Here is a 13,404-nt window from a genome sequence, read left to right on the forward strand (position 1 = left end):
TCTTTCCCTCGTACAAAACTGTACGGTTCAATTAAACTTCACACGTCCTATTAACACTCATCTTGCTGTAAAACCTACGCTAGTGTCATAAATAATGCATAGCTGGGTGGTTCCGAGCAGTTAGAAATGTACCGATAAGTTTTGTTTTTCTATTGGTTTTACGTCGCACCGACACAGACAGGTCTTATGGCGACGATGGAACAGGAAAGGGCTAGGACTGGGAAGGAAGCGGCCGTGGCCTTAATTAAAGTACAGCCCCAGCATTTGGCTGGTGTGAAAATGAGAAACCATGGAAAACCATCTTCAGGGCTGCCGACAGTGGGGTTCGAACCCACTATCTCCCGAATACTGGATACTGGCCGCACTTAAGCGACTGCAGCTATCGAGCTCGGTGTACCGATAAGTTACATAAAACATTTTATAATTTTAAAAAAAGCTTTTGACAACTCCAACAGAATTTCACGTCCTACAAAACTACTTTACTAACAGGTACAACGCATGAATAAATCAAAACATTCGGTTTGATAATGGAACATAAAATATTACATAGTACGAAATTTTGCTTGTCTATATATAAAGGTGGTGCTATTAGCACAAACGAGGAAATTCCCGTTCAGAATCACTCATTTTACCATCTTGATGATGGCACCAAATTTTATTGAAATCAGTCTCGTCGTGAGTGAAATAGAGTGCGACTGCTGAGCCGCGGAGCGAACAGAATACATCGCCGGAACTAACATGGACAAATGCGTACAGACATGGAGTTTTCTCTCTCACTTACAAATTACTTGAGCTCTTTCAATGTCCATGACTAACAAGCCCGCCTCTTACTGGGAGGTCCGAAATTCGATTCCCGGCTATGTCAGACATTTTTACTCGAATCTGAGGGCTACTTCAAAAGTCCACTCATCGTACGTGATCACAGCATCACAACGCTACTGTACCTGCTTGTTGTTTGACTAACCAACAGAAGCTGACTGTACGAGACAAACGTGTGAGGGAGTACACTCCGGTACGTCGCAATTTCGTACAGAATAAAAGTCAAAGAACGTCAGTAAATCGTCACTGGCATCACTGAAGACTTTGGGCTGCACCGTAAAGTCACTGCCTTGTGCACGAGGAACGGCTAGCAATACGTTTACTCCCACACATTTCTCCAGGAAAATAGGATAGTCTTGATAGAGGACCAAAAGATTACCACAGCTCAACACAATTCGGGCTACGTCTCGTTTTAATACTTAGGACCAATGCGTTTTAAAATAGATTTTCTGTCCGCCATTAATTATTGTATATGTCCGGTTTCTTGGCTGAATGGTCAGCTAATTGGCTCCAGCTTCGATTACCGGCCGAGTCGGAGCTGGCTCAAGAGCTGGGTGTTTGTGTTTTCCTTAGTTCACACATCTTCATATAGACACAACTACTAACCCCCGCAGAAACACGCAATAGTCATTACATCCCTCTGCATAGGTTTGGTGTCAGGGAGGGCATCCGACCGTAAAACAGGGTCGAGTAATACGAGGGGCGTACACTATACACTTTATTTTTTGTACGTCCGGGTATGGTTCATGTTTCACTTTTGAAGGTGGTGACGTGTAACTAGTGTCTAGTTCCACCGTTTGGTAGCAGCACACGCACAGGGGCCAACGAATGCACTCGTTATAGCCATTTCATAGCATAGGAGCAGACAACATGGGAAAGCAACCGTCAGGGACAGCGCTATGCGACTTGGTTCCTATGGAAAGAAGGCGTGACCACTGCAGAAACACATCGGCGCTTGATGCCAGTCTGTGGAGAACATGGGCCGTCACGGAAAACAGTTTTCAACTGGGTGGAAGGTTGGAAACCTTGGAACCAGTTCTGGAGGGAATGTGACAATGTCAACACCAGCCTACATTGCCCGGGTCAAACAGGTCATCCAAGGAAACAAATGCATCACATTTACGGAAATGGAAGCAGCCACGGGAATTAGCCGAAACACCCTGCAGCGGACCGTGCACGGCCACTTACAGTTGGGGAAGGTGTCATCCACGTGGGTGCCTAGACTCTAGAGGCGTGTGGACGTGTGCAGAGAACTTTTGCAACGCCATGATCAAGATCCAGCCGACTTCATGGCTAGGCTTGTGACTGGTGATGAGACATGGCTCCATTACCATGAGCCACAAAGGAAACAACAATCGATGCAATGGAAGCATAGGGGCAGTCCACCGCCAAAGAAATGTTGAACAGTGCCATCAGTTGGCCAGCAAATGGCGTCCGCGTTCTGGGACACAGACGGCATCATCCTCATTGACTGGCTGGCATTTGGGGCCACGATTAACAGTGCAGCATATGTGGCAAGCCTTAAGCGCTTACATCGTGCCATTCACAGCAAGCGGGCAGGAAAATGGGCTAAAGGTGTGCTTCTGCAACAAGATAATGCCCGGCCCCACACCAGCCGAGAGACCACCGCTGCCATTGATCAAATGGGATTCACGGTGCTGTCATACCCACCATACTCACCCGACTTGGCACCAAGTGATTATCACCTGTTCGGGAACATGAAGAAACCTCTGCGTGGTCACCGTTTTGCGGATTTTGCAGAACTCGACACAGGTGTAAAGGCATTGGTACGCAGCACTCCGAAAGAATGGTTTCAGGAAGGTCTGGAGAGACTGACAAAAGTGCATACAGTTACAAGAAAATTATGTTGAGAAGGTGGACGTAACAACTGATGTGTAATGTACTTCATTCGGGTAGGAAAATAAAGTGTATAAGAATATAGTAAGCCCTTCGTACATTGTATTTGAAATTCATTATAATATTGTTTGAAGTAGTATAATAATTACTGTATAAGTATAATTTGTTCTCTAATTTTGAAAATCATTCTCAAAATACGTCATACTTCCAATTTTGCATTAATATTGCGAGTTTCATTTTGATGCAGTTTATTAATATTACGGTCCAGTCTATTAGTAATATTCATCCTGCGATGTTTACGCACGGAGCGAAGGTTCCGAGATATGCAAGGGAAAAACTACCATTTCCTTTTCACGAGATAGCAACGTGACAGAACTTCCCAGTCTAAAACTAACAATGCAGTAGAACATTAAACACGAACACAGAATGACTTTTAGCCTTTCATAATCTGTTCAAAAAGAGAAAAAGAAGCGATTTGTTATCTGCGCTGTTAAAGCCATTCGCTTCGCCCACGCGCATTTCTGTCCTGATAGCGAGGTGGTAAAAGTCGCTTTGTAAGCAAGCTTCGCCACAGCCCTCTGCCAGGCTGGCCAACTTTCGTTTGGTATTTGGATGGTCTTATGCTAAACTGAACCAAGGGAGAACCAGGCAGTATTTGTTCTCTAATTAAGGTATTATTTTTATTTTGCGTACGTTCTATCCTATCGCGCACAATTTCAATCAAGAAAAAGTAAAGGATCTCGAAAGTCTACGAAAATGTGTCCTCCCTGAAAGCGACATCTGAAGAAGTGAAGGTGATGGCGTGGTAAGGTTCGGCGTCGGAAGAGAATCTACTTTAAATTGTTCAGTGACGATAATTCAGTAATGTTATGAATAGATTCCTTTTAGTTTTGTTTGACCACTAACCACTTGCACAATTCTTTGTATTGATAAAAGAGCAATAAATATATCTTATATAAAATATTTCTTAATAACACTGTCTACTCAAAATGGCTGATACCAAGCAACTAGCTGCGAGGTTTTGGTCATGTAGCTGTTACATTGCATTCGGGAGTTAGTAGGTTCGAACCCCATTGTCGGCACCCTCGAAGATGATTTCCGTGGTTTTCTATTTTCATACCAGCCAAATGTCCGGCTCCATGACTAAATGGTTAGCATGTTGACATTCAGCTTTAGCAGCAATGCAGATATTGATGAGCTCAAATGTATAAATATAGTTAATAACCAAATTGTAACAATGTATCCTCATGCCATACGAAATAAATAAAACATGTGTCCCGGGAGTGTGTGTCGTCTTCATCATCATTTCATCCTCATCACGACGCGCAGGCCGCCTACAGACGTCAAATCAAAAAGACCTACACCTGGCGAGCCGAACTTGACCTCGGACACTCCCGGCACTAAAAACCATACGCCATTTCACCAGGCAAAGCTGGGGCTGTAACGTAATTAAGGCCACGGTCGCTTCCTTCCCACTCCAATCCCATCGTCGCCATAAGACGTATCTGTATCTGTGCAACTTAAAAAAAAAAAAAAAATGCTGATGAGTGTAAAGTACTGAACTTCCATATCATTAATAAATTAATCAAGTAATTAAAATGGAACATGATTTTCTTATTATAACTGAAGCCTTCCACAAGTGTAAAAGACACTACTACAGCTACCCTGCGAGTACGACAGAATGCTGTTCCCATTGTGAAGGCGACTTCTGTGGTGCGCGTTGACGAGTAGGTTTGGAATGAAAATATGTGCGGAGAAAAGATAGACAAAGGTGTTAACTAGAGGAGAGGAGATAGATAAGGGACTATAAAAACTGACAGACGAGAGCTGTAAGTACTTGAGAGACCTAAAAGGGTTATTTTTTTAAATCCAACTTCAATTTTTTGGCTCCTCCTTTGCCGTATATTCGGACCATTCTGTTATGCGAATGTGGCGTCAAATGCTCTGTATTTAGACATCTTAACCACCAGCATATGCCCTTTAGTTTCGGACTTATTATTCACAAACCAAATCATAAAGCTCACAACTTGTCTCTCACGTCCGACATTTCAACAATTCGGATCTTATCTCTATGTCCAGGACCATAAACTCGAATGTGAGGTGACGGTTTCGTTACACTAAGGTTCGAATGTGTGTCTATAGACGTCACGTCAAAGGAAAGCTGTGTAATAATCAAGAGCAGATCGCACTCAGATTGCTACGGCGGCTTCCTTTGGAAAGTGTTCGTCACGAATGTAAACGTGAGAGTTGGCAGCCGTGAGTGCATTGATGAGTCGCACCAAGTCTTTATGGCGGTTGCAAAATGGAAGTCATCAAGGAAACTTGTTAAGACACACGTGCCTGCCTGCATCACTAAAGAAGGCACGTCCTTACAGCTACTGAGTAATTCCAGTCGCGTCCGATAACACACAGTGTGTTAATACTGTATCATAAGAACAGGTCAACCAAATGTTAAATGAAGGCACATGTCTCTTTAATTGTCTTTCTCAATCTGAACCGTAGGAAGACTCGTGGGCTGCAAGTATTTCTATAAGAGTTGCATATTTTGCGATATTAGGAGGCCAATCGTCCAATACTTATTGTAGGCCTACACAGTTTCGTTACACACTGTTATGTGCATCAGCTTCAAGCCTTCTATTTGCTACTAAATTCTCAGGAAGTGATGTTATTTAGTAATATTAAAGCTTCAGAATAAGCTAGATTAATAATAGTCATATCTTCTAACCTATTTTTACTTTACGAATATTAACACAAAACCAAGTCCACCAAGATTTAATTACAATAAAGTTATGGTTGTTAAAAATTCAATGATTTCACATCAAGTTTTGGAAAAGTGAGTCTTTGAGCACTGTACGTCTGCAAACAGGCTGGGACTTCACCTTCCTAGAGCGGAACTTCGGTGATGGTAAAGAGCCCTTAGTGATCTCATTATGGGGAACATTACACAAACAGACGAAAATTATGCATCAACATGTTGAAAATCAATCAGAATACGTCATAAAACTAGAGCTCTCAGTAGTATATCGCACAAATTTATCCATCATCTCATCATACTTCCTGCTTGTATACCCATCATCCTCTCCATTATTATTATTATTATTATTATTATTATTATTATTATTATATGATCATGAAACCCGGTGTCGGCACAGAGCCTACTGCTGTCGAATAGCACCGAGGGGTCTGCTCAAGGCTTAAAGTCTCCTTCCGATGGACGAATCACCATCAACAGCGCCATATGCCCTAACTCGGACCAACATTCTGATGGTGAAACATTTTTCCACTAGCGGGACTCGAACCAGACCATACAGACTTACACATGTCTTATGTTTAGCAGTGCTACAAATGGACATTTAGAAACTTGTGACTGAGGATGCACTAAATTGAAATTATTTCCGTAAAAGCGAGTAACTCGTAGCTTTACACCGAATGAAGTGTTGAGCTTGAAAGGAACAATCGGCATAAGTTCTTTCTCACAAAATACTTTCCCTCAAGTTATGAGTACCAACTCGTCAACATCTTTCTCCTCGAGAGCTACGTCTCTCTACCACCTCGAGTGTAGTTATTGCTCTGAAGAACCTGGTTACATTCGAAACACGTCAGCATTACAAGACCTACCATCCCCAAAATTAAGTATTATAATGCCATTTAGTGGTCGTGAAAGTCTACGCCTTTAAATCTGCATCATCATCATCATCATCTACTACTACTGACGATCTTCTGCTGACCTCTTCATGCCGCATGACAGTTCACCGATGGAGTTGCTGATGTATGGCATCCTTAGCCGCCCCCTGGTTCTTCTTTCCCAGTACTTTACCTCCAATGATAGTTTGAAGAAGACAGTCACGTCTCAGTAAGTGAACAAGGAACTTTGTCTTCCTCTTCTTTATCGCATTTATTAAACATCAATCCTCCTTTACGTTCTTCAAAACAAGGTCATTTGTTTTATTATCCACCCAACTTATTTTTGTAATTCTTCTTCAAAACCACATTTCTGCAGCCTCAAGTTTTGTTTCTTCCTGTTTCCCTAATGTCCAGGTTTCGCATCCATAGAGTAGCACACTTCATAAGAAATGTCTTCAGAAATGATTTCTGGTCTCCATGAGATGGTTCTTTAGCAATAAGGCTTGTTTTGCTGCCACTATTGTTCTCTTGATTTCCGAAAGGAACCTGATATCGGAAGTAATTACACCACCCAAATAGGAGAATCCTGTGACATGTTCTATCGGTGTGCTATTTAATTCTAAGGATTTGTTGAATGTTCTTAGCATCTTACCCGTATCCTTCTCAGAATTAAAGAGAGCAATATCATCCGCAAAGCGGATACTGTGCACCTGAATACCATAATTCATCCCTTTCATTTCTCGAACTGCTTTTTCTATGAACAACTAAAAGAGGGCACCTTGTCGTAATGCTTCTCTTGTAGTACCATTAATATTAACTTCCGTGGTTTGATCTTTATATAGATTTAGAATAAGGCGCCTGTCTTTCCAGTCAAGTCCCATATTCCCCATTACTTGTAAAATCAATTTCCACTCAACATTATCGAAGGCTTTTTTCAAGTCAATAAATGCGTCATAAGTTTTCCTGTTGATTTCTAACCTTTTATTCCAAAATGTTACGTAGTACTAATTAAATATATCCTCCCTAGTTTATTCTTGTGTTCTAAAGCCATATTGATTGTTCTATTTTCCTTCTAATTCTGTCTTTAATGATGATCAGTAAAATCTTAGAAACGTGAGAAAGGATCGCTAATATTCTATAGTTCGAACAATCGCATGCATTCCCTTTTTCTTTTTTTTCTTTTTGAGTGTAATTGTTCTACTACTAATAAAATCAGCATTCAATAATCACTTCAAACAATCTGGTTAGTTTGCCTAGACAGCGGAGGATCGCCGTGTTCTATACGGAATGCGTCCCTGGTTCATATGCAGATTGACAGCGGAAGTGTCCAATACCAAGGGGCATTGCACTTGCACGCGCGGCCGCACAGAACGGCTCCACTATACACGGGCCGAGTAGCTGAGAGCTTGGGTTCGAACCCTACAATCCGCACTTCCCTGCCCTATCGTCGAGTTAGTGCGACCTTAAATTACTGGTAAGAAAAAGAAGTTCCACATCACATACAGCAAGCAAGTATGATTGTGAATTTATGTTCTGTGCGAGTTCGGTCTCGACCATAACAAAACTGTGATTTAAGAAGTCGTGCGGGACTTCTTCCTTGGTACTATTGCTTAGCCTATCTCATCTGAATTTGGATATAAATTGTTAGTTAAGAGTGTTGCTTGTTTTCCTCTGCTTTCCTCTTAAAACATTCTGATTGGACGTGTTTCAGTAAATGTGATACTGATGTTATTACAGACCATGTATTGAAGCCGGCAGCCTCCGAGTTGTAGCGGAACTTCTTACGACGTTGTCTCTTAACAACTTGAAAGCAATTAACAGCGCGTGCCTGGGCTTCTAGTAGCAAGATGTTGCCTACTCACTTCCACAGAAAGGCACGCATCAACATAATCCGGCTTCCACAACAAAGATAGATACAGTTGCGTACAATCCTAAAAGCAGAGCACTCCCGTATACAAGGATACACTGAAGTTGTTGTGGAGGAGGAAGCCTGCAAGGTCGAACTCGCTTTGATGTCGGCTGGGAATGGAATCACTGTGGCTACTATACACAAGTTTGTCCCAAACGTATGTAATGATGAAACATAAGGCTTGCTGACTCATGGGTACCGTGGAATATAAAAATATCTATATTCTAACAATTAATCTACCTACATTAACAATGATTTACAGGTATAGGATAACACTTCTCTATGTTAACATGAGAAATACACGCACACACACACATACAAAAGAACAGCCCTCTGATAGCCTATAGCGTTGCCTACGAGACCTAAATGCCCGCGCGTTCTTGTCTACAGTTAATGATGCATGCTTTCCCCTTACACATTCTAGAGTATTCTATTTTATTTTCCATTACATAATTTCTTTGTGAAATTGACTATTATTTTGTTATAAAACAGCAATGTGCAGAAACATGATGTATCTGATGGCATATGGGAAAAGTGTAGTTTATGCTGGGGCTATCTGCTGCAGTGCCAGTTGAATGGTTTACCTATTATGCTTGCATCAAGAGAATGTAGAAAAAATCTGCTGCGCCACAGCGAATGCTTTGTACGATTTTGTAGACTTGAAGGAGAACGCTATGGAGGATCCTCTCGATTAAAAAGAAACCTTTCTTAAGCTTATCATACTTCTGTGGTCGCTAGACCTAAAGCCAGCCTGATTAATTTCGGGTTTCGGCTGGTATTTTAAGACTGGAAAACCTTCCCACTTGCCTGTTCTCTTGGAAAGTCAGCATCTAAGTAACAGAGTTAGTGGTAATAATAATAATAATAATAATAATAATAATAATAATAATAATAACGGTGCGGCTGAGAGGACACTCCTCCAGGCAAAGCAAAAGAGACGAGAGTGAGGGACTGAAGAGTGCGAATAGGACAGAAAGAGATGGAGTTCAACCAAAAAGTAAGAGCATCTACTATCTTTCGGAACTTGACGAAACTAACAGCCCGGGTATTCCGAAGGATCAAGGCCAGAGGAATAACACCCACAACTTTTATCAGATCTTCAAATCACAATTAAAAGGGTATCAGGCTCCAGGACTCTTACTTCAGAGATGAAGAAGGGAACTTAGGGATGTACAACATGGAAAATTGTGAAATTTTCGCCAGATACTTCAAAATCCACCATCTAACTCAGTACCACCTGACGAATAAGAAGTGATCCAGATTATTGAAGGGTTGAAGGACAACAAAGCTGTGGATGAAGATGGCATCGCGGCAGAACTGAAATGGGGCCTAGTGAAGTCATAACATCTCTGACTCTATTACTTAGGAACATATGAAAAACTCAGAGGATTCCTGCACACTGCCAGACGGTTCTAATACATCCATTACGTAAGAAACGTGATAGATAACCTGGATGTTAATAATTACAGGGGAATATCTATAGTTTCGGCCGCATACAAGGTTTTCTCTAAAGCATAACTAAACAGAGTAGAAGGTATCCTGGATTAAGAACTCATCAAGCAGACTTCGCAAAGGTAGATAATGTGCGGAAGAGTATCATAAAATACAAGATGCTGGGGCAGTTTTTGTTGACTTCATTGACAGGTAAACCTTGATGGGTCTGGAGTAGTCAACAAGACAAGAAATTTAATCAGGCAATCAGCATTTTTTGTTTTTTGTAAAATGCTATTTGTTCGGGGCGTCGACCTAGAAAGATCTTTTGCCCCTACTTGCACCGTATGTGAGGAACCTGCGTGTATTTTGTAAATGACGGAAGTGTATAGTGTTGAATGTGAGGAAAGGGATGTTAAGGACGACACAAAGACCCAGTCCCCAGGCCAGAGATATTAATCATTTACAATTAAAAACCCCTGACCCGGCCGGGGATCGAACCCGGGTCCGGCGGGTGACAGGCGGACGCGTTGCCTCCTACACCACGGGGCCGGACATCAGCAATATTTACTCCAAAATAAAGTTTAGGGGAAGATCTTTGGGCCCTTCGAAATCAAAACTGGTGCGAGACGAGGAGGCGGACTCTCACCAATCGTGTTCAACTGTGTTCTGGAAAAAGTCGTTAGGGAATTGTTAACAAAGAGACTCTCAAGGTCTGATCTCATATAATGATACTCGCCAGCGATATAGCAACAGCTAAGAAAGGGAATGAAGAACTCCAGATGATAGCAAAGAAGATTGGGCTTCAAATTTCTTTTGACAAGACTGCGATCATCACCAACATTAAAGAGGCTCCTGAGCTGTTGAAGTTAGGAGACGAAAAATAAGGAGAGTTAAGGAGGTTGGAAAATACTCGGTCCGCTAAGAACTGCAGAACGCTGGAAATCAAGAACTAATCATGAAATATATCGGAACATTGAAAACATAACAGAAACGATACGGAAGAGGCGAATGCGATTCTTTCATGATTTATACAGAATGGATGACAGAAAGTTAAGCAAACAGATCGTCAACTATCTTTGGAACAAGAAGTCAACAACAACCTGGATTCATGAAGTCAAGGAAGATTTGGAAACAAACAATATACGCGAAGAAGAAGCAACAGAAAGAGATCTTTAGAAAGAAAAGTGTTAAAAATGAAAGGGGTCCCAGGTCGGAAAACAGGCTCAAAATGGTCCGAGGAGAGGAAAAGTCAGAAGAAGAAAATGGAACAACAAAGGATGAAACACTGAATTGCCATCTGCACCCACCAGCAATAAGTTTCCAAATATCTTAAATAAGGACTGCGAAATGGAAGTGATGGTGAAAACGAGCGGGTATGTTTAGATGTCGTAGGCAAGGCGAATGGAGATGAGTAGCGGTGGACTTACCCCAACACCTGGCGAGAAGAGATCGTCATAGTCGTCATCACAGAGACTCACCTCCTCTTTCTTGGTCATTTTGGCGGCTCCCCCGGCCTCGAGGTCGGCGTCCACCGCTCTGCCAGTGTTCCTCCTCTTGGTCTGGATCGTGAGCTTGAGGCCTTCCTTGATGAGCTGCGAGCACGTGTGCTGAACACTGGGAGTGGAGATGGAGCCCACGGGGCTACCCAGGGGTGAGCCTGCTCCTGAACCAGAGCTGCTGCTTGTGTCGCTGGAAGGAGGACAAGCCGCCAAACGCGGGATCATGCGTGCAGGGCCGCCGTAGCCGTCGAAAGGGTTCGTCATCGCGATCAGAGAGTTCAGGATCTCGGGCGTTTTGGGCGTCGTGCAGTTGTCTCCCACGGACAGGAGATTCCCACTGCCGCCTGTTGCCACGTTGATGTTAAGGTTATACATGGTGATAGCGAAGTTATTTACATACGAGGCTAGAGTTAGTAATCTAGTAATATCACACGCGCTAATGATCAGTTCACAGCCCGCTAGATGGGTTCACGGCACGTGTACATGCGCTCTGCAGAATTCATATCACGAAACTGGTATCGCGCTGCTGGAGATAACAGACAGCCGTCCACCGCCGAGTTCAGCCGCGTCCTGCAAACAACAGAGAAGTATGTTACTCACATGGTATTTACACAAACACAGCACATCATAACAAAGATTTCTTGACTACTTGATACACAACCGAGCGGAATAGCTCTGGATTCGGGAGGCTGTCCTGAGAAGGACTTTCCTCACCAAGCGAATGTCTGGACAGTTCATTTACTAGCACATGGCCGCTCCTGTCCACCTCAAATCACCGTAACGAATGTCCTGGCCAGAGAGAGGCCCGCCCTACCCCATTACGATATAGAATGGGAACATTTTATTAGTAGACATGATATGGGCTCATGCCGTGTCAAGAAAGCAACGTGAAACTCTTTACGTTTCACAGAGAACTTTGCTCTGCGTTCAGAAGAAAATCTCGACTGTTCACGAGAAATAGTTCTACAATTTCTGCACACGGCATAAGCCACAAGTACGGGCTGTGAAAGCATCAGTATTAACAATGTGTTTTTGTCTAACCTCCCTAAACACTGCTTGTGACTTTCCTGACACAACAGAACTACACAGAGTGTTATAGTATAGAGTTTTAAAGGGAACTACCTCGCGAAAACAATCGTATAATTAACCACTGAACACAAACTATAGCATATTACTATTTACTTGATGTCTATTATAATACAATAAGAGGCCTATGGCGATATCAGCGGTAGTATAATATACTCTCCTTTTTTCCTGGCCTTTTCCGAATTCGCCTCTGATGCCCTTCCTTACACAACTCTAGAGGAATTAACCATATGCAGTTAACATTCCGGCCCGGCTGGGAATCGAGCTGAGGGCCCTCTGGACCGACCTTTCGACCAAGGTGCCGGGCCTAAACCAATCATCAGATGCCTTCATCTGCAGTGTGTACATGCCACCATTTACTCTACCAGATGTCAGAAATACGATCTATGAACACGAGATGTCACCAGAGACCTTTTCAATGCCCACATCGTACAAGATAGAGTGTCAAGTGGACTTCTGCTGGGTTTGGGATCCAGAGGCCCGCTGATCCACAGAAGGTACATTAATCACCAACACGAGGTCATTTGCTTTGCTATCACTGCAGCTACAAAGAAGCACTCTACAGCAATTAAAAACCTAGCTATGTGTTGTGTTACCTTACTGCAATCAGTCATCGTCATTCTGCTGCTGTAACCGATCCTTCGAAGGCAGGGCATGGTAGAACTAGCTACTAGGAGATCTGGCAAACCAGAGAGAGAGAGAGAGAGAGAGAGAGAGAGAGAGAGAGATATTTGATCTGTGTTTCATACAACTAGGCAACATCTTCTCTGAACAAATTAAATGAAACAAAAGTTGTTTATGGAACGAACGAATTTAAAAATGAAGTGAGAAATAAAACAACAATTATTTTCTTAAGCCGAAATAGACACAAACACATGAGAAGGAAACACAAGTTCCTTGTGAAAGAGAACACTTGAAATTTACTCTGACACATGGAGCGAATGACGATATCAGCAGTATTATCGTCATCAAGTCATCAACTAGTATGAGGTCGACTGTCTCGTGCAGGACAAGGCTCCGTCTTAGACCAGAGGATGTGAACCACAAGAACGACGGCCTCCTTCCGTGCAGACCGCCACACAGCAGTTGTCTCAGCTTTCTGCGAGTTCGGACAGGCAGCCACTCCAAGACGCGAAGATGCTATTTTTTGCTAGTTGCTTTACGTCGCACCGACAC

The 13,404-nt window shown here is 42.7% G+C and overlaps 1 protein-coding gene across 2 annotated transcripts in view; it reads right to left on the reverse strand.

The window, feature by feature from the left end:
* The window catches only part of Atf3 (Activating transcription factor 3), a 166,286-nt gene that overhangs the window by 27,861 nt on the left and 125,021 nt on the right, over nt 1-13,404 (reverse strand). Inside the window, exon 2 of one of the 2 annotated variants that reach the window (XM_067155775.2) lies at nt 11,122-11,712. In XM_067155775.2, the coding sequence (XP_067011876.1) occupies nt 11,122-11,517 (396 nt within the window). In that variant the 5' untranslated portion in view covers nt 11,518-11,712. Of the gene's footprint in view, nt 1-11,070; nt 11,713-13,404 lie in introns of both variants that reach the window. The other variant, XM_067155774.2, reaches the window with a different exon arrangement.

Source organism: Anabrus simplex, chromosome 11, assembly GCF_040414725.1.
Source record: "Anabrus simplex isolate iqAnaSimp1 chromosome 11, ASM4041472v1, whole genome shotgun sequence".
Classification (NCBI taxonomy): Eukaryota; Metazoa; Arthropoda; class Insecta; order Orthoptera; family Tettigoniidae; genus Anabrus; species Anabrus simplex.